The 19,669-nt window shown below is 31.0% G+C and overlaps 2 protein-coding genes across 2 annotated transcripts; one reads left to right on the top strand and one right to left on the bottom strand.

The window, feature by feature from the left end:
• Positions 1-269: 269 nt before the first annotated feature.
• LOC139483290 (uncharacterized) lies at positions 270-1,046 on the bottom strand. The gene has a single exon (XM_071267320.1). The coding sequence runs from the start codon at positions 1,044-1,046 to the stop codon at positions 270-272; it is 777 nt and encodes a 258-aa protein (XP_071123421.1).
• Positions 1,047-6,988: 5,942 nt separating this feature from the next.
• Positions 6,989-16,308, top strand: LOC139483553 (trypsin-1-like). The gene is made up of 7 exons (XM_071267568.1): positions 6,989-7,068; positions 10,208-10,323; positions 12,221-12,324; positions 13,220-13,491; positions 14,538-14,680; positions 15,236-15,293; positions 16,140-16,308. Exons 1-7 carry the CDS (start codon positions 7,023-7,025, stop codon positions 16,235-16,237), a joined length of 837 nt encoding a protein of 278 aa, XP_071123669.1. The 5' UTR covers positions 6,989-7,022; the 3' UTR covers positions 16,238-16,308.
• Positions 16,309-19,669: the final 3,361 nt, after the last annotated feature.

The raw sequence follows: 19,669 nt of genomic DNA, 5'->3' as shown, positions 1-19,669 counted from the left end.
TAACTAGATGACCATCATAATAGTAAGTTAATGCAAATCTATCATCGGGCAGCATGCAACATCCGTTAGTTTGGATTCCTTGAGTGTCGAAGGTCTTTTGTAGCGTTAGGTTTATTTTTTCAATGGGTCTAGATTGACCGGTCGGTACCATCATTTGGGCTTGTTTGGACTTTTTCTTAATCAGAACAATGTTGCAAGGTTTAGCTTCAATACGCACTTCCCCAAAACTGATGATATCGGACATGATATTCTTGATGGAGGTGTTGATCTTATATGAAAACAAGAAGTTGTTTGAAATTCTTGCTTTCCTTTAACGACAGCAGAAATTGATTTTGGATATAAACTTCCTCCTCTATCTTTTTAATTGAAAGATACACTTGAAGATCTGTTGCATATTGCTTGATGTTCATGAAGTTTCTCTGACATTCTGCTATTTCTTTTTCTTGCTTTTCTAGTGATGACAATAACTGCAAAATTTTCGAGTTTTCTTTTTCTTCTCTCGCATATAGTTGTTTAATTAAATCATCTTGTAGTGTGTCGAGATGTTTGTTGATATTTATTCTGATCGTCTTCATTTCTTTTTCTATTTCCATTCTACTTTCTTTAAATGTCGTCAGATTTTCAGTTTGATGCTGGCGAATTTTCTGTAGATTTTCTGCTACTTCAACCAATGTTTCCTCTATTTCGCACATGACATTAGAGGTTTTGATATTGTGAATGGCGTCATCTAATTCAACAAAATCTCGGCATTCTTTATGGCTGTCGACGATGCATTTGCTGCAGCAGGGGCATGCATGCTTCTTGCAATACATTTGATACTTTTTGTCATGTTTAGTACAGTACTGAGTAATTTTAAGTATATCAGCTGGTAATTTCTGGTATTCAGTAAAAGGTATGACGTAATGGCTTCTCGATGACTTCGACAAGCTATGATGTTCCTTGCATTCTGTACATAGTCCCTCGTCACATTCTGTGCACCAGACTATGGATGGTTTGGTAAGGTGGCGGAGGTCACATACACCACAGCTCTGAGATGATGTCGCCATTAAACACAAACTACAAATAACAATAGGTGATTTAAAAGTTTCACACAATGACACATCTAACGTGGTGACTTAATTTAGTTTACTGTCGCAGTGCGTCGAATCTCTCCGGGTACTCCGGCTTCCTATACCAATTAAAACAGGTTTCATAATATAGCCGTGCGTACTGTGGCGTTTAATACAAATCAATCAACCAATCAATACTACATATATTTCAAATTCGGAATTGTGTTCTTTTATCTCATTCCACAGTTATGTCATCGCCCAAAATAAACATAAAATGAATTCAAATGATTGCAGGTTGATAAAATCTGGCATTCGATTCTTTATATAAATACAGTCGAAATGTAAATCAAGAAATTCAATGTAGATTCCATTTAATTATAAAGGTTAGTATCTTAGGGTCTCAGATACAGCGATTGGTCGTTTGAAAAAATAGTTATTTATCGTATTGGGTTAGCAACCACCAATAAATAATTTTTATTTTTTATTGATACAAGCAAACTATGATCATCAGTCATCTAAATGGAGCTGTCTGATCTCTGTCGGATTACATTCTGTAGAATCGGGACGAAGTCCTGACAGACTCGGTCGTTTTTTACCATGTGAAAGATACAAATCGGATTAGAATCGGATCGAGAAAGGGATTATCAGAACAAATTCATTTGGAAACGGTTGAATATCGACGCTTCCTGAACAATATCTGATTTTTGTCGTAATTAAAATTGTTTTTTTTTACAAATTTTAATTAAAGTTTGAAACTCCATCCACGATTCACAGGATCTTGATCAGACTTTGAAACAAATTTTAATCGGGAATAGTCCTGTCAAGGACGGCAGTAAAAATCGTGAATTTGTGACCCCAGCTTTAGCTACCAATAATAAATAATCATCGGATTGAAGTTGGATAATACTGATATTACATCAATTACAGATACAAATACTGATAACCTTTTAACACTGCCACACGTTATCGCATGTTTTATATATGGGTGTTTTTGTAATCAGGTTATTATGTTCTCATTCAACAAGAAAAAGATATCTCCATTAAAAAAATCTTGCTGAAGTAAACAAATACATAAATTATTGAATCATGTAAAGCATTAAAAGACTTTTATAATGATTTTTCTATCATGAATAGGACAAAAACAATTTTTTAGGTACTTGTGTACACATTAAGCATGGGTTTTCTTATCCCAGGCATAGATTACCTTAGCCGTATTTGGCCCAACCTTTTTGGAATTTTTGATCCTCAATGCTCTTCAACTTTGTACTTGTTTGGCTTTATAAATATTTTGATATCAGCGTCACTGATGAGTCTTATGTAGACGAAACGCGCGTCTGGCGTACTAAATTATAATCCTGGTACCTTTGATAACTATTTACTATTATTGGTACTATTTTGTAGATATATAATGTTAAACTTATCAAAACACCATTTGTTCAGAAAGAATATGTTAAATGGTTACACATCTGTGATGTGGACTTCCCTATTTAAAGCTATTCTTTTTGTGTTCTTGGGTAAAAATATAAAAATCAGTTTCTGTATACTGATATCAGAGATGCATAAACCATGTAATCAAATACAATTTCCTGAACCTGTTATATGAATAGACCATTGAACGTTTATACATGTATATTAATATATAGTTCCAAGGATTGGTATAGTAATGTTCAAATCCTTTTAGACATTAAAGTATTATGAAGAAGAATATATTTTGCACAATCACTGGGACATACTATAACTGATGATTAATATATGGTATGTCCCTGTCGAGAAAGAAAGTTGAAATTATAAATTTTTTACAAACGGTTCGATTTAAGGTCATAATTATCTTTGGAAAAATTTCAAATCGATATTTGTGACTTTTGTAATCGATAATTAGAAAGAATACAACTCAGAAATATCGAATACATTCTAATATATTACCTTTTAATGTGAATGTTCATTACCGCCCTCCTTGTTTATCAGAAAAGTTATCAATAACGTGACTGATTTATTTACTACATGTTTGGAGTTTATCTACACACTAATAAGTTTGATTGGGGCGTATTAACGGTTAACGTTATTATGTTGAATGTTTCTAAACTTTTTCTTTAAATTATATCATTTCAGTATACAATAACATAGAAGTTTTTCCCGGTGAAATCAAAACGCAAATGTAAGTTTGATATTTAAAAAAAAAATTAATAACAGGGTGAAACTGATCAGCAGATTAAGATACATTCAAAATTTCAGATAAATTAAACAACCAATTTGGGGCTTATTACAACTGATATTTTCTTTCTTTGCAACGTTTTCCTGCTATCATCTTGAAAACAAATAAATCGAAAGAAAATTTAAAATACAAAACCGATGATACCTAAACAAGATCTGTCAACACTTATTAGCGAAAGGAAGAAATCTTTAGTAACAAGAACACGATTTTAGAAACACTAAAATTTAGGTAATAAAAGTTCCCCAGATATACCCCAAAAATCAATAAATAACAGAATAGAGAGACTGTCGATAAAGAAACTTTAAGCAGGAACGTGATTAGGGAAAAACCCAGATTCAAGTATATCAACATGACCGAAATCTTTTGTCGACTCGTTATAGTAGTTCTTGCCATTTGATAACAATTTTACCTGTCTGTTTTATTGATTGGTTAGTGATTACTTGTCTATAGAAGGATATTGTGTACAAATCAAAGTAATAATGAGAAAAAAGAATTGCATGGCTAAAATCTAAAAAATATTGGAAAGTTTAGCGTATTACAAGCAGAAGATGTATAAACAATCGAATACACACCAGTTTTACGAAAAAGTATAACCTTAAAAGGTACAGCCAAATTTGTCTAATGTCAACTTTGCCGGTTAGATCTACAACTGGTTTTTTTTAAATGATTTCTAAATTTAACAATTAAATCTCAAACTGAAAACAGTATTGAAAAGAAACATTAAATAGGTTTTTCTCATTCAAGTACATGTAATTAGCTAATATACAAAATATCTTTAATTTCAAAGTTTAATTTATAAGTTAGAAACATAATAGAAAACCTTATCTCACCACTGGAATATGAAAAAATAAGGTCAAGGCCATAACAATGTTTAATTTCCTTGGTTTACTACAATTTAAATGAATTAAAACCTCTATTGATTTATAAGTTCTTGCTGTATTTGTAAAAGAAACAAGAAAAAGAGATATGGTTGATGGCACTATTTTGTAGCTAATTAATTTTATAAAATTAAAAACAAAATGTTCCCATAGAAAAGATATTTTTAATGATTATACGTACATGTATGTGAATTGGACTTCATTTTTGTGGTTCGTTCTTTTTTTTTTTTTTTAATGTAAATCTTAAATCTTAGGGAAAATTTACGTGTATACTGATAGAAGAGATAACTAAAAGAGTTACAGTTTCGTTCCCTGGTCTTTTTAAATGAACAAGATTTCAAACGTGCATTTGCAGATTTACAAAAGCAGAATAAAGCGTACACCCAAGTTTCGATAAGTAGATACTTACTTACTTACTGACCTTTGTTAGCATTGTATGAATTTTAATTTTAGTTTCTTGTGTATGATTCGGAGTTTAGTATGACATCCATTATCACTGTATACGTCCTAGGATACATAGTTTTTAAGGGGCCAGGTGAAGGACGCCTCCGTGTGCTGGAATTTCTCGCTACATTGAGGAACCATTGGTGGCCTTCGACTGTTGTTTACCCTATGGTCAGTTTGTTGTCGCTTTGGCACAATCCCTATTGCGTTTCTCAATTTAACTTGTAGTAGTTATACACAATGAAAACAGAGAGTAACGAATATATCGTTTTTAGCGTATATTTGTACAATTGTTTTTCGCCTTGAATTTAACTGTTATATGTATAATGTGTTATGGAATCTCGCCCTTTAAAAAAAATCATTAATCTGTACCTCGCGTATGTTTTTAGTTCAAAGGATTAATATAATACTGTACAACCCTTGTAGATAAGGCAGACATTATAAACAAAGATAATATCATCCCAGTCCAGAACAAAAGTTAAAATAATTAACTTTTACATAATTCACGAACTTAGATCATAAGAATATTTGGAAGAATATAAAACGTTAATAACGAAGACTGTATCTTGGATTCAGTGGGAAAATCCTGAATGTTACCTTTTGAAGTGAAAACAATGCATTCCCTATAGCCTGGTTTATCAGGAGGGTTATTCCTAAGCTGATAATTTTTCAAATTTTATCTACCCCCTAATAAGTTCGATAGAGGTGTATTTAAATAATGTTGTCATTTAAGACATGTCCAATTTGGTTTCAATTTTTCACAGTCAATATATAAATTTCATGATTTCTGGGTTTTTAATATTTTATTTGATAGAAACAGCGTAAAATTACATGGAATTCAACTGCGTAAAATAAGTTTTACATGTTAAAAGCAGTTTCAGCTTTTGGTTTATAACTAAACCAAAATGACAAGGTGAAAATAGTCAGCATGTTAAAAAACATTACATTGAAAGTGTTATAGATATTGGGCAAACATATGTATTTAGTTAGACAAGATCTACAAATGTACTGTCTACCTAATTAACGAATATGACAATGTGTAATCAACAAAAAGAAAACGTTAGTGACAAAACAAATATAGTGCCAAGAAAGTTTATATGAAGAAAAACAACCTAAAAGACTCAGTCAATCAATCATAGTTGAATTTTTTGTTGGAAAAGTTTGAAGTTAATAATTGAAATCGTCAATGAGGTGATTGACCTTAAACTACTACGAATTTTACCGATTTTTGTGATTTGTTTCTTCTTGAAATTAAAAAAAATTGAGACGACTTAATAATGATACCGCCACAAGTATCAATGAACTGTTAACAAAACTTTCAACTGTTTGATATTACTTTTTTTTCAAACCCAGGAATAGTTAATCTTAGCTAATTTTGCAAAACCCTATGATATTTTTGGGCTTAAGTGCTTTGGTGTCACTGATGAGTCTTTTAGAGAGTAAATGCTCGTCTGAAGTCCACAATTATAAGACTGGTATTTTTGAAGAGTGTTGATAATGGTATAAGTATAAAAATTACTAGTGTATTATATACAGTCATCGAGTGTCATTTCAATTTTAGTGTATAAAAATGCAACACATGTTTTCACTATCCGAAATCAAAATACGACATTTTATTTTCTAAAGAGATGATATCTAAAATAAAACAGTAAAAAAGAAATATTTGAATGAGGTACATTTTTAAATATAATTTTATTATGCAACTGTTTTAATATGTTCAATGTTATAAAAAAATTCAACACATTTAATATTGTTATAACGAACAAACAAACAATAAAACAAAATGATTAAGATTCGTGTTTGCGCGCCTGGATACTAAGTGTAACAGACATTGAGGCAGAATGTTGCAAAATTTCAAAATATTCCATAAATAGCGTGATGTAACTTATTTCAAATTATTTCAAACTAAAAAACGACCCAAATCTGACTAATATTGAAGCATTTAGTGGGAGAATTACTTTTCATACAGTTTCAATAAGGTTGTTGCATATTTCATGTTGGATTTAACATCATTTCCAAAAACCAAATGTTAAAAATTATAAAGTTCAATCTCATATAAAATGCTGACATAAACTGTATGTGCTTATATATCAAGTAAAGGCATCTATATCACTAGATAAGAAACTCTTAGTCAAATTCTTACGTGATTCGGAAGTGTAGACTAGTAAACAAGACCAGAGATATAACAAAAAAGAGGACAAAAAGGGTAACTTTTAAACGGTGACACAAATCTTTATTTATAATAAAAACAAAATTGGATCTGAAATAGATGAAAATAAAAAGTCGAATGAATCGAAATAATGATAACATGATTTGACATATTATACAGAATATTACATTATAAAAACAAAATCAATTTGTATTCCCCAAATGGTATGTTTTCATTTAAACAGAACAAACAAGTATAGTGATAAGCAGTTTGTTAACATATTATTCAACATGAGACGCCTGGCATTATTTGCTGTGGTAATTGAAGCTACCTTCGGTATGTTTTCTAGAATTATTTAAGTTTTGAAAAGTAATGTAACTTAAATTTGATGTGTAATATGACGCCATTGTATGTATACACATTTTAACGCATTAATAAAATTATCAAACAAATGTACTAGTTTGTAACAATTTTAGATGAGATCATATTAATAACATTTTACAGTAGTTTTTTATTTGTCTTTGTAAATTATTATTTTTACTGTTTAATATAATTTAGGTAGAGTTCATTTGACGTGGAGCAGTACTTGTTCGTCCCGTAATAGTGTTATTTTGCTGTGGTAAAATTTTGTGTTCTTGTCTTTCGTTTATGTTAATGTGCTTTTTCCCTATTATGTCCGTTTTTTTATATTTGTTCACACATCGTTGTTAATATAATAATGGAATTTTATTCGACTGACAAAGGGGTTTAGCTAGCTATAAAACCATGTTTAAGACATTTAAGAAAATGACGATAACATGCCAGTATGATGACAGTTATAATACATTTGTTTGAAGTGTTTGAACTTTCAATTTTGCCATTAGTTCTCGTTTTTCGTTGTTGTTATTTTACTTTTTATTGCAACAATTGATTGCTACCAAACAATTAGAATATTTCAAAACGTGTTCCAAGGAACATGATTGATGGAAAACTATATACATTTAATACGCTAAAAGAGGGACGAAAGATACCAGAGAGACAGTCAAACTTATAAATCGAAAATAAACAGACACCGCAATGGCTAAATATGAAAAAATACAAACAGACAAACAATAGTAAAAATGACACAACATAGAAAACTAAAGAATAAATAACACGAACCCCATCGAAATATACGATTGATCTCAGGTGCTCCGGAAGGGTAAGAAGATCCATCTCCACATGTTGCAAGCTTATGTGATAACAAATCCTGTAAATAGTCTAATTATGTAGGTCACATTCATGAAAGGGAAGAGGATTGTAGTTACGACGTAAGGAACATATCCAATATCATTTGTGAAATGGTTATTCCATAACGGACAACCAACTCGTGATGGCGTCCGTAAAATTTACGAAGTGATGATTTCAACTTCACTGTTTGGATCTCTTGATTTAATAGCTTCCTTGTGGGCAACAACCCTCTATCAAAAAAATCATAAAAGGAAATACAAGCAAGCACGGGAATATCGTATCAATTGGGAGATGTATACACCGTATGCAGGTGCTGCTGGAAAGTTCACAATTGGAAAGCAAAAATCATCCCTTTTGTCTCAAAGTTTTATTTTCAACTGCCTCTCATTTTGTAGATGTAAGTCAAGATATGAGGCCGACTTAACTGTATCTGTTGTATCCTTTATCTCTAGGTCAATGGGGTAGATGCGTTCAACATAGTCACCAAATTTTGAACTATTTAGTGAAAAAACATCATCTATACAGCGGAAAGTAGAGTTAAAGGATACTGCTAACTTCTTAAATTTCTTCCTAACAAGTTACTGTATGAAGTCAGCCTCATGATAATTAAATGAACAAGTCGGCAAAAAGAGGGGCACAATTGGTTTCCAGTGGAATGCCGATAGTCTGTTGAAAAACACGTCCTCCGAGCGTAACACATATGTTGTCAATCAAGAAATCAAGCATCTTGATAATGGCAGTTTCAGAGAATTTTTTGTTTGAATCAAAACGATCCTTTACAAAGTAGTATTTATCCCTTCCTAAGACAAGATAAGTTTATAGAACATACAAAAACTATATATTAACAAAATCATGATATAGGACTGTTACTTACCAGGAAGTCTTAAACCAAGGGCTCCAAGTTGTGAAGATGAGGTAATCCCGTCCTCTTTTTTAGGAATATAACTTCACGGAAAGTGTATTTCTTTAAGCAACACAACATATCTGCTTAGTACCTTCTGTAGCACATGAGATCACCCTCGGTTCTTTGTTGGGTAATGATAATTGAATTTGGTTTTCTATTCTGAGTTTTGTTGACTTTTGTTTGTCTCTGACACATTTTCGTCTTTTGCAATGACATTGTCAGTTTGTCTTTGACTAATAATATTGAATATTCTTTTGGTAACTTCCACCGGTTATGTGCCTTATGTATATATTAAACTCACGTAACACTCTTTTTCTAGTATATAAATATACACTAGTATCATAATTATATGATCAATCGCCCAGTAAGATTTATTGTTGGCTACAATTCAGACATTGTACAATCTAGTATATATAGACCGAAAACATATTTAGAATTTTCCCCGGAGTTCATTATTGAAGTCTTGAGTCTCTTCACTGGCTGCCTGTGCAATACAGGGTGCAATACAAAATATTATTATATGTATTCAAGTCCGTGAAACATGAAGCGCCATTATATCTTAGTGAACTTATAAATTTATACAGGCCATCAAGATCATTAAGGTCTGAAAACAACTTAACACTCGTAACTCCTATTGTGCGAACCAAAACCTACGGCAATAGAAGATTTGACCAAGCAGCGGCCATCCTTTGGAATGCATTACCAAAAAAAACTTCAAAATGCAAAGTCGGTGCCTGTATTCAAAAAGAACTTAAAAACTCACTTTTTTGGACAAGCATTTTTAATCCCTTAAATTCGTTTCTGTGATACATTGTGCCATAGACGTTAGCCTGCTTTTGATTTATCGAACCTTTCTTTTAACTGGAGATATGTTTCATTTATAATATGTACACTGTATGGTTTTTTTTAGTAGCACACATATTTTTCATTTCAGTAATTATATTTTTAACATGGTAATATTCCTTTTTTTCATCTTTTGAATACGTTTTCAAATTTTTAACTTATATTTGATAATTTGTAATAGCAATCTTATTTTATACTTTTTTTGGGGGGCTATTTATTTTACCAACTTTATTCAGTTTAATTTTTTACTCGTTTTTTTTATTTTGATTCATTGATATATATATTCCACTTTTTTTTTGAAAAATTTCCACATTATTAATCCTTTTATCTAGAAAAGTTTTGACACTTAAATATTTATTTTGTGGGTTCATGTTTTATATTTTTATCAGTGTCTGTGTGTATATTTTCACTTACATACTAGATATATTTGTCAGCATTAACGCTACTGTTTTCAGAGATTTAACAGAAACTAAAACTATAAAATATAAAATATAAAGCATTGCGTTTTTTATAACATAGGTGCACATATTTTAATGAATACAGGATGTGGAGACCAAACATTTCCACCACATCCGATTCCTTCTTCTACATATGGTGTTGGAAGGGAGTCGATTCCGCATAGCTGGCCGTGGAGGGTATGTTTTATTTCAAATGTTGTCATTTCAGGTCATCAGTTCAACCAAATTAAACATGTTAAACTTACTTTGCGGTTTGACAATGTGAGCAATAAATTGTCTGTAGTTCTCAACGTGTAAAAGAACTTTACTATGCTGTAAAGGTTATGTTTTTGTTTTGATGCCCTGAAATGTTTAAAATATTTGATAACAAAAAATTGTTTATCCGACACCTGGTGTTCATGATGATGATTTACCAAGAAAGCCGTTTTTTGAAACAATTCTATTCTCATGCTATTTTTATTGCCAATGATTTTTTCTTTAATTCAAAAGAAATAATCATTTATCTTGAGATATACTTTCTTATAAAGGCAACAGAAGTAAACCGCTGTTCGAAACTCATGAATCGATAGAAAAAAACAAATCCGGGTTACAAAATTATATCACTTTAAATCTAAAATATAATTGGCTTTCATGTTGTATTCGCCTTATCAGTTTATCATTCTTAAACCCTGTATCATAACAGAATCAGAGGCTCCTGTTGAATACCGTATTTTATCAAAATAAAATTAAATTAAATGTTGTAGATATCCCAATAGGTTTATTTAGAGAAATAGTTTGACTTCATTTAAAGTAGGATTTAGTTCAATCAGTTGTATGGGAACATGACTTGCATCAGAAGTAAGTTTTCAAGAATTCATGGTTTCAAAATTGCTACATAGTTATCAAACATACATGCTTATAATGTTTTACGCCAGACGTGCGTTTCGTCTACGTAAAACGCATCAGTGACGCTCAGATAAAAACAAATAGAAAGCAAAACAAGTAAAATGTTGACGAGCATTGACGACCCAAAGTTCCTAAACAAGTTGTGCAAAATACGGCTAAGGTATACTTTGCTTAGAATAAAAACAAATCCTTAGTATTTCGAATAATTTACACTTTTGCAAACAGTTAATTATATCCCTTAGAATATAGGGAAATTCTTGAATGTATTACACATGTTACACGATTTTAAACAAATCAGTTATGTGGCATACTCAATGTTTATTTGCTTTTGTGGAACAAGTTTATCTTCGACGAAAAGCTGCAAAATTTTGATAAAAAATTGGTATGTTCCTTTAGGCTGCAACTAACTCTTCTGATGATTGTTGAAATAAAGTTTGATTCTTTATTATTTATTTTTTTTAATTATTATTTATTTATTTTTTAATTTATTGTTTAAATGATTCAGTATTTTTTCCCCATCAAAACGTTAAGTTTAAACAAGAATATATCCGTTATATTATGGGTTGACTATCGTTCATTTATAATTTAGTAAAATACAATTGTATATATCGTCTCCGGGTTGCCTTACAGTTTAAGACCATTTTATATTCTTAATGTATGCATAAAACATACGTGTCGGGATTATTAGTAACAGAATTTTACATCACTTTCATAAGATATTCAAATGATATTCATATAGTATGCCATATTTAGGCAGAACCTGAAGCACGAGATAAAAGAGTCTTTAAATAATTCCATATTTGTTTTATCATATAATAGACTGTCGTGTCTTTTGTGCATCTATATTTCGTTTAATACATGTATAGCATTGCATTGTGTTAGAAATATAGTTACAGATATGTGGTTTAATCAGGTTAATGTCTTGTATACGGAACTCGAAATGCTGCACAGCGGATGCAAAGTTGTCATTATTATATCTATTTTAGGGAAAAGGAATGAATCTCTCTTTAATAATTTTTTATGCAATTTCCTTTGATACGTATTTCATAAAATATGAAAGTGTACATTTAAATCTCAATGCATCGGAAAATAAAACAGTATAGAAGATAAATCACCCTTGTTTAAAATCAACACGTATATCTTTAGGTTCAATATGTTCCAATTAATGCAATTGGTATGGATTTTGTAGGTAATATTAAGGTACAGAACAAGTACACTGACTTGTGGAGGTGTCTTAATCAGAAATAACGATGGCCAACTTGTAGTTTTAACGGCTGCTCACTGTGTTGATGGGTATGTTGATTATTTTGATCATTGGATTTTAATTAAAAACATGCATATAAGGATAGATCTTAAAATATTTGAAACATCTTTGTACTAGATTCTAAGGCAGTTAATGTTCCAAAGGTCACCTAAAGCAAACTGATAGAAGCTCTTTGACACCCATTTGTATCAATATCTATCATTGTGTCGCATCTGCACACATTTTTTTTAAATATACAATGTCCATAAATAATGCCTCCATATATAGCTTGATGAACAATCAGGATCATAATTAGGTTAAAAAAAAAACCCGCCGAATCGGTAAACGTGAGAATATTTTTTGGTACTTTAAGCTATGAAGTATTTAGCAGATATAGATTGAAAAAGTTATATTTGACTGGTATTCGCTTGATAAAGGCAACAGTAGTATACTGCTGTTCAAATGTCATACATCGATTTAGAGAAAACAAATCCGGATTACAAATAAAAACCGACTTATGAAACAATTTTCAAGTTTGTGGAGCAAACTTTAATACAATGATGCATTGTCGAATGTTGTTGACAACGACCAGTAAATTTGTTTATGAGAAAGAAAAAAAAAATATGATAGACAAATTTTCTTCCGTTTTCATGCAATTCAAATTTCTACTTGATATGCCTACATCATTGGTCCTATCTCAAGATACATTATTCATCCGAATTACACAACATACCATTCTAAATTACACGATATACACATGATACAATTCCCCATGGCACCACTCCCCATTCTATATCCAAGTTTACACATTTCACGGCCTGAAACACAAAATAACATATGCCAATCACTTTTCGACAATAGAAAACGAGCTGACTGGAAAAACTATACTTTTCCTGTCAGATATTAACATTACAATGATATAATTGAATTGCTTTTGTTTTGAAGAACGGAAAACAGACCAGGAGATTGGACCATCGATACTGGAGTACACTCACGTTCTGCCAATGAACAGAACCAGAGATCGTATTATGTTCAATCAATTATCAGTCACAATCAATATAATTCAAGAACCTTTGACAATGATATTACAATCATGAAACTCTCACAGACAGTTATAGAAAACGATGATGTAAGTCCAATATGTCTTACGTCAGTTCCATCACGTGATTACTGGTATCAACTATGTGTCGTAACAGGATGGGGTACTACCTCTGAAGGTAAAATGAATATTAGTTTGTCACAGTAAAGAATAGCAATATTTGTGCAAACGATATAATAAAATTATATTTTGGAATTGTTAAACACATCAACTATAACAAATGATTTATGTTAATTGATAGTAATCATGCACCTAAACATGTCAAACACAGCCAAATCTAAATAGACATTATTTAAATAAACTTAAAAATTAAGGAAAAAAATGTTTGCATTCAAAATTGAATCTTTGATTATATTTCATTCTAAAAGGCAAATTAAGTATCAAGAAATGCGTTGTCAACTCAATCAGTCACAACTGTCGTTATGATACTACTAAATGATTAATTACAGAATTCTACTAGCAAACATCTAACTATATCATTGTTAACTAGAACAAACTAAGTCGATAACGTTTTTCTGTATTAGAATTAACTTATGGTGTTTACTTTGTAATAGCTTTTAGTAGATCTCTCATACTTATAACTTCCTTTCCATATACACTGGAATACAATGGAATAATATGTTCTTTAACAATTGTTTGAACGAATTGTTTAATTGTATGTTACAAATAATGTGTTCGTTTGTGACATAATCAGACATGGCTGTCTTCCCCTTCACGAAATGAGTCTGAAATTTACCATGTTTTACCAACTAGAAATTGGAACCAAACGTTGAAAATTATTTTTTTGGACAATCTGAAAACAGTCAGGCTGTAGTATTTTACATTTTCAATTAACAAAACAAAAAAAGAAAGTATGACGTCATGTGAATAAAACCCTTATATTTTGTTTTACATTAGATAACTTAAAGTGTTGTTGAAATATGTAGACGATCTTTCGTTTCTTTTCTCAGTATCAACTGAAAATCATTTGACATCATAGAGTTATTTGTTTTGCTGCCCTGAATAGAATATCATTTTAATGATTTGAATATCTGGATATAATTTCAATGATAAAAATGCATTGAAAATCGAGGCAACATCAAAATAATAAAGTATATATGAAGATAAATCAACGGTCAACCTCAAGCTAATTTTCATTTTATTTATTTACATTACTTGTTTTAGTTGGTTCTACATCTGATAGACTTCAAGAAGTTTATAAACGCGTACTACCAGATGCCGAGTGTACAAACTACTTCGGTGCTGCTTACAATCCAATCACAATGTTATGTGCTGGGGCTGCTGCAGGTGGACATGAATTTTGTCAGGTAGCATTACATTTCATATGTTTGCAATATTTGGTTTGGTGGAAGGGATTACTCTTGAAATCTATGCCGACATTTCAAGCCACACAGTGTTATTTTTCCATTCTTTTATTGGACATTGATATTCCTTGGGTCTCTTCTGACGATGAGTTTAGTCCTAAACTCTTCACTATGACCCCGTTTTCACTGAAAGTATGCTAGATACATTTAATTAATGATAACCAGATATTTAGTTAGCATATGTTACTTTTATATTTTTATTTAATTCGATCAAAGATGACACGATTCGTTCTGAAAGTTTGTCTAGTCGTGTTTGATATATATTTAATATTATAAGAAACAGAATATCACATGCTTAATTTTACGATGATGATGTTTATAGATTTTGTTGTTTATGACACAAAGTATGTAAACTTGTTGGTCTTTAATTAACAGTTTGTTAACGGTTAACAGTTTAAGATTGCAATAACTTTTATGGGCACTATTAATAATTTTCATCATTTGTTTCAATCCGATACTCATATATATATTATTTTAATCGAGTTCTTTTTTGTATAGGGAGACAGTGGGGGACCATTGGCCTGTATTAACAGTTATGGCTTGTGGGATCTTATAGGTATGCTTTATTCTTAGAACACTATATCACATAAAAGAAAACACAATTTAAACTTTAACGGCATGGTCAACAGCAATGAGATAACATATATTTATAGAAAATCCTAAGCAATAAACAGAAAGGACAGCAAACACATTCTTGTAATTTTTTATCGAACGAAGTGTATTTTTATTGTAAAATTTCTTGTATAATTAGTCGATAGTATCAAGGTAATATCACTGCTCATGTAACATTTCTTAAGTTGTAGGACAGTTGCGATTAACACAATCCTCTCTTTACAATTTCGAATTTAGTTCCAGTGAGGACAGTGCGCGGCTTGTCTTTTTTTTACAATTACACAACATGTTACTTTATATGTTATTCATATAATAGTAAGTAAGATGGAATTAGGGGCTTTTCGTTCAAATATTTCTTCAGTGTCCGGTTTTTTCTTTTACTTACATGGCAAATAAATTAGGTCATGATTGTTACAGTTATGTAATGAGTCGGTCCAGAGTCATCAACTAATATGTCTAAAGCTGTGAAACTAAACAAAATAGATTTTTCTAAGATTTTGATATAGTTTGTCCAATTAGAAGTACATTACACTGTTAATATTGAGAAAAGGCAATTTTTTTTATTAATTTATAAAACGGAAGATATGGTATGATTGCCGATGAGACAACACTCCACAAGGTAACCAAAATGAAATTAAAAACTATAGGTCACCGTTGTTTTCATATATTGTTGAAATGAAATGCACTTCGAAATACTTGTAACTCGGGCTTCTTTGAAACCAATCTGCTATTTTTCTATGTTATGCCTTTAATTTTTCCCTAGCAACTCCTGTACTAGTTAATTTTTTAGGCATTTCAAGTTGGGGATATGGATGCGCTGGACAAAGCTTACCAAGTGTGTATGCAGATGTATATAACTATTTGACATGGATCAGCAATAACGCTTAGAAAGTCTTAATAAATATGTACATATACATTATGTCTAGAGATGTTCAAAAGAAAAAAATCTTCAAAACAAATCTATATACGATATATGATTTTTATTTTAGTTATTTTTGCTTCGAGCTAGTTTGAAATAACTGCGAAGTTTGTATAGTTGTTCCCTTGTTTGGTTCATCCCCATTGTTCATGTGCTCATCTCAAGCCAGCCAGTAATTCATTGGTTTTCGTTTGTTGCTGCATATCATATTCGTTTTTTTGTTTAATGATTTTAAACTGGTTTCTTCTTTATTTGGTATCTGCTGGAAACTTGTCTCTTGGTTACAATACCACAATTCTATTTTTTTTTATATAAAAAATGAAATGACTTAAGAAGTAAAAACAAGCAAGACTTTACTCAAGTGCTCCAAGTTGGTAAACTATTTTCTTCTCCACATAGTTGAATGTCGCTTTACTTTACGTATGGTTGTAGTGTGGGGAATGCCCAGAAGCAGAAACCTGCCGATCCAGACTTCTAAAAAAATATGCACTGAATGCAAAGAAAAGAATGCAAATCATGTTTTATATAAAACAGAAGATTTGGTATGATTGCCAATGAGATAACTCTGGACAAGAGATCAAAATGACACAGACATTAACAGCTATAGGGCACCGTACGGCCTTAATCAATGAGCAAAGCACATACCGCATAGTCAGCTATAAAACTCCCTGAAATAACAATTTGAACAAGAAAACTAAAGGCCTAATTTATGTACAAAGAATGAACGAAAAATAAATATTTATCACATAAACGAACGACAACCACTGAATTACAGGCTCCTGCCTTGGGACAGGCACATGCATCGAGAATGTGACGGGGTTAAGCATGTTAGTGGGGTTCCAACCCTCCCCTAACCTGGAACACTGGTGTAAGAGTACAACAACTATAAAAATCAGTTGAAAAAGACTTAACTCATCAGATGGACTACTTATTAAGTAAAGAAAATTGAATTTGTTTACCAGTATTAGTGTACAACCTATAACTACGTTAACCTCTTAAACTACATGGTGTGCCATATTTGCTAAATAATAATTTAGAAATAGAATTAATTAGATGTCGTTGACGAAAATAAAATCAGAAAAATATATGTAGTTCCTTGGTACATCATCTTCCTTTATTAATATTCGGTTGTTCAAAATGACTTTTAGTATTGTTTTGCCTGAAATGATGCATCTTTTTTTCGAAACATTTTCTTTTTATGAGTATACTTAAAAGTCTAAACGTATACATTCATAGTTATTTCAACTTATAGTTACGTTTAGACTTGTAACTTGTATGCACATGCGTACACCTTAACGTTGCGATTGACTGATTACGTCTTTTATGGAACTGCATTCAATCACATAGCGTATTTGCATATAGCATGTATAGTGTTCGAACATTGAAATACCCACAATTCTTTAAAATATAAAATTATGACTTTTTCAGTTAGGTTTCTAGACCAGTTCGTTCACTTTCTAATAAGCTGTTTGTATTGGTCAGTATATGTTAATATCAGCACAAAAAAAACTAACCAATCGATCTCAAATAGATATAGAAAGATGTGGCATGAGTGCCAATGATTATAGCCTACTCTAGGTAAATTGTTTTATTTGTACATGTACTTGATTTTTTTAGCAGTTTGAAATGAAAATTTAAAAAAATCCACACTTAAAAGGATAGTTCTTAGGACAGCTCCCAGATCAGTGATTTTCTTACAAAATAATGGTGTGTATTTCTGATTTTTGATAGCCCATGGCTGCAGTTTATATAAACAATGGCATTTTTTTAGTATTTGTGTTATTGTAAAAAAGGACATCCTAAATAAACAAGAAATATAGAAGTAATAGGTTGTTTTACAGATATATATTTATACTGGTAAGTTTCAGATGCCTTTCACTTACATGTATTCAAAAATAACGTGACATTTTACAATAGTGTTTCAACACTCTTTATAACCATTAAATTCATACATTGAAATTTATTGAATGCATTGCATAATTATTAGACTCTTTAATAGTCAAATATAGTAGGTTTGTTTTACATGGTTCTGATTTTGACGGATCGAATGAAAAATATCATTGGCATTGGCATATTACCTAATTAAAAGTATCCATCTTTGTGTACTTTGTATCCGGCTCAGATGCAATATTGAGTCAATGTCAAAGCAACACTTGTCGAAAGTTAGTTAGCAGGGTTAGTTTATATGCAATATTTCCACTAAGCTGTAAATAAAATTGGTTACCTTACATATATCATGCAAGGAAATTCCTTCACCAAGTTAGGAAAATGATAGTTGTTTTCAACTCTTTCATTTATATGATTTTTTGATTTTGCAATTGCTAAAGGACTTTCAAATTTGAATTATCATTGGATTCTGTATTTTTTACATTTTACTTTTTAATAACATAAACTTTCCTTCTGTGTTGACGGTAATATATTGGTGTAAATTAGATACATTTATTAGGACTTAATGTGTATCTGATTCAAAATATATTGTACCCATGACAGATCTTTTTGTAATTATTTTTTATTCATTTAGTTGTATATTATTAGTATCGGCACGTTGTATATATTGGCATATGAAGCAGACACAAGAACTTTTCGCTGTTGGTTTTAGTGTTTCAACGCCTTCATTTTAGAATGTTATTTGCAGTTTTAAGTAACACACGAAACAGCATCTGATACTCTGTAAAATTTATTGTGTATCCAACTGTTAAAGTATTATAAATTACTGGGCATTTTTTCTCAAACTGTATTATGAATAGCCTGGTCGATCAGATTCGTCTTTCGTACAGATTTGGTTTAAGCTAAATATATTAATTGGTACACTATATCAAATAATTCACACGGCATTTAAGCTCGGAGTATTTGAATGAAGAGGACACTTCCACTGCATGCATAAATGTACGTGATATAGTGCCACACACTTTTGATTTAGAAAACGGTTATCATTTGGTACAACTTGTAATAGTTTTATCTGAAAGACACATGTGATGCCCCGCAAATAAACGTTAATCTATTTTTTTGTTAAAAGATACTGTAAAGAAAATAAAAATCATCCCAAAATTATGCATACTATTATATGCGTAAAATTGCCATTGGCACATCTCATTACCAAGGAGATTTTTGGGTTTATTGACTTTCAAATTTTGCTTAGTTTTCATGTATTGGTTTGTGTTTAGCTTTGTTAAAAGGTCACTAATTATGATAAGTCAATGATATTTGGTATGCAGTTGTATTAGAACTGGCACATCTCATTTCCAAGGGAATTGTTTAGCCATATACCTTCAGTCATGGTTCATTGACTTTGAATATTTACAAAACTTACATGTTAAAGTGTTGTTATTTTAATAACAGCACTTGCATCATCGAAGAACAAAAATACAAGACATATCTCTGTGATAACAGTTTATATGATT

This window comes from Mytilus edulis, chromosome 7, assembly GCF_963676685.1.
Source record: "Mytilus edulis chromosome 7, xbMytEdul2.2, whole genome shotgun sequence".
In the NCBI taxonomy this organism is placed as follows: domain Eukaryota; kingdom Metazoa; phylum Mollusca; class Bivalvia; order Mytilida; family Mytilidae; genus Mytilus; species Mytilus edulis.
The sequence above is the reverse complement of the archived record's forward strand: the minus strand, read 5'-3'. Positions and strand labels throughout refer to the sequence as shown.

Coding starts and splice junctions, on each gene's coding strand:
- LOC139483290 (XM_071267320.1), bottom strand. CDS start 1,046: ATGGCGACATCATCTCAGAGCTGTGGTGTATGTGACCTCCGCCACCTT.
- LOC139483553 (XM_071267568.1), top strand. CDS start 7,023: ATGAGACGCCTGGCATTATTTGCTGTGGTAATTGAAGCTACCTTCG. Junction 10,324..12,220: donor CGCATAGCTGGCCGTGGAGG/GTATGTTTTATT, acceptor TGGATTTTGTAG/GTAATATTAAGGTACAGAAC. Junction 12,325..13,219: donor GCTGCTCACTGTGTTGATGG/GTATGTTGATTA, acceptor TTTGTTTTGAAG/AACGGAAAACAGACCAGGAG.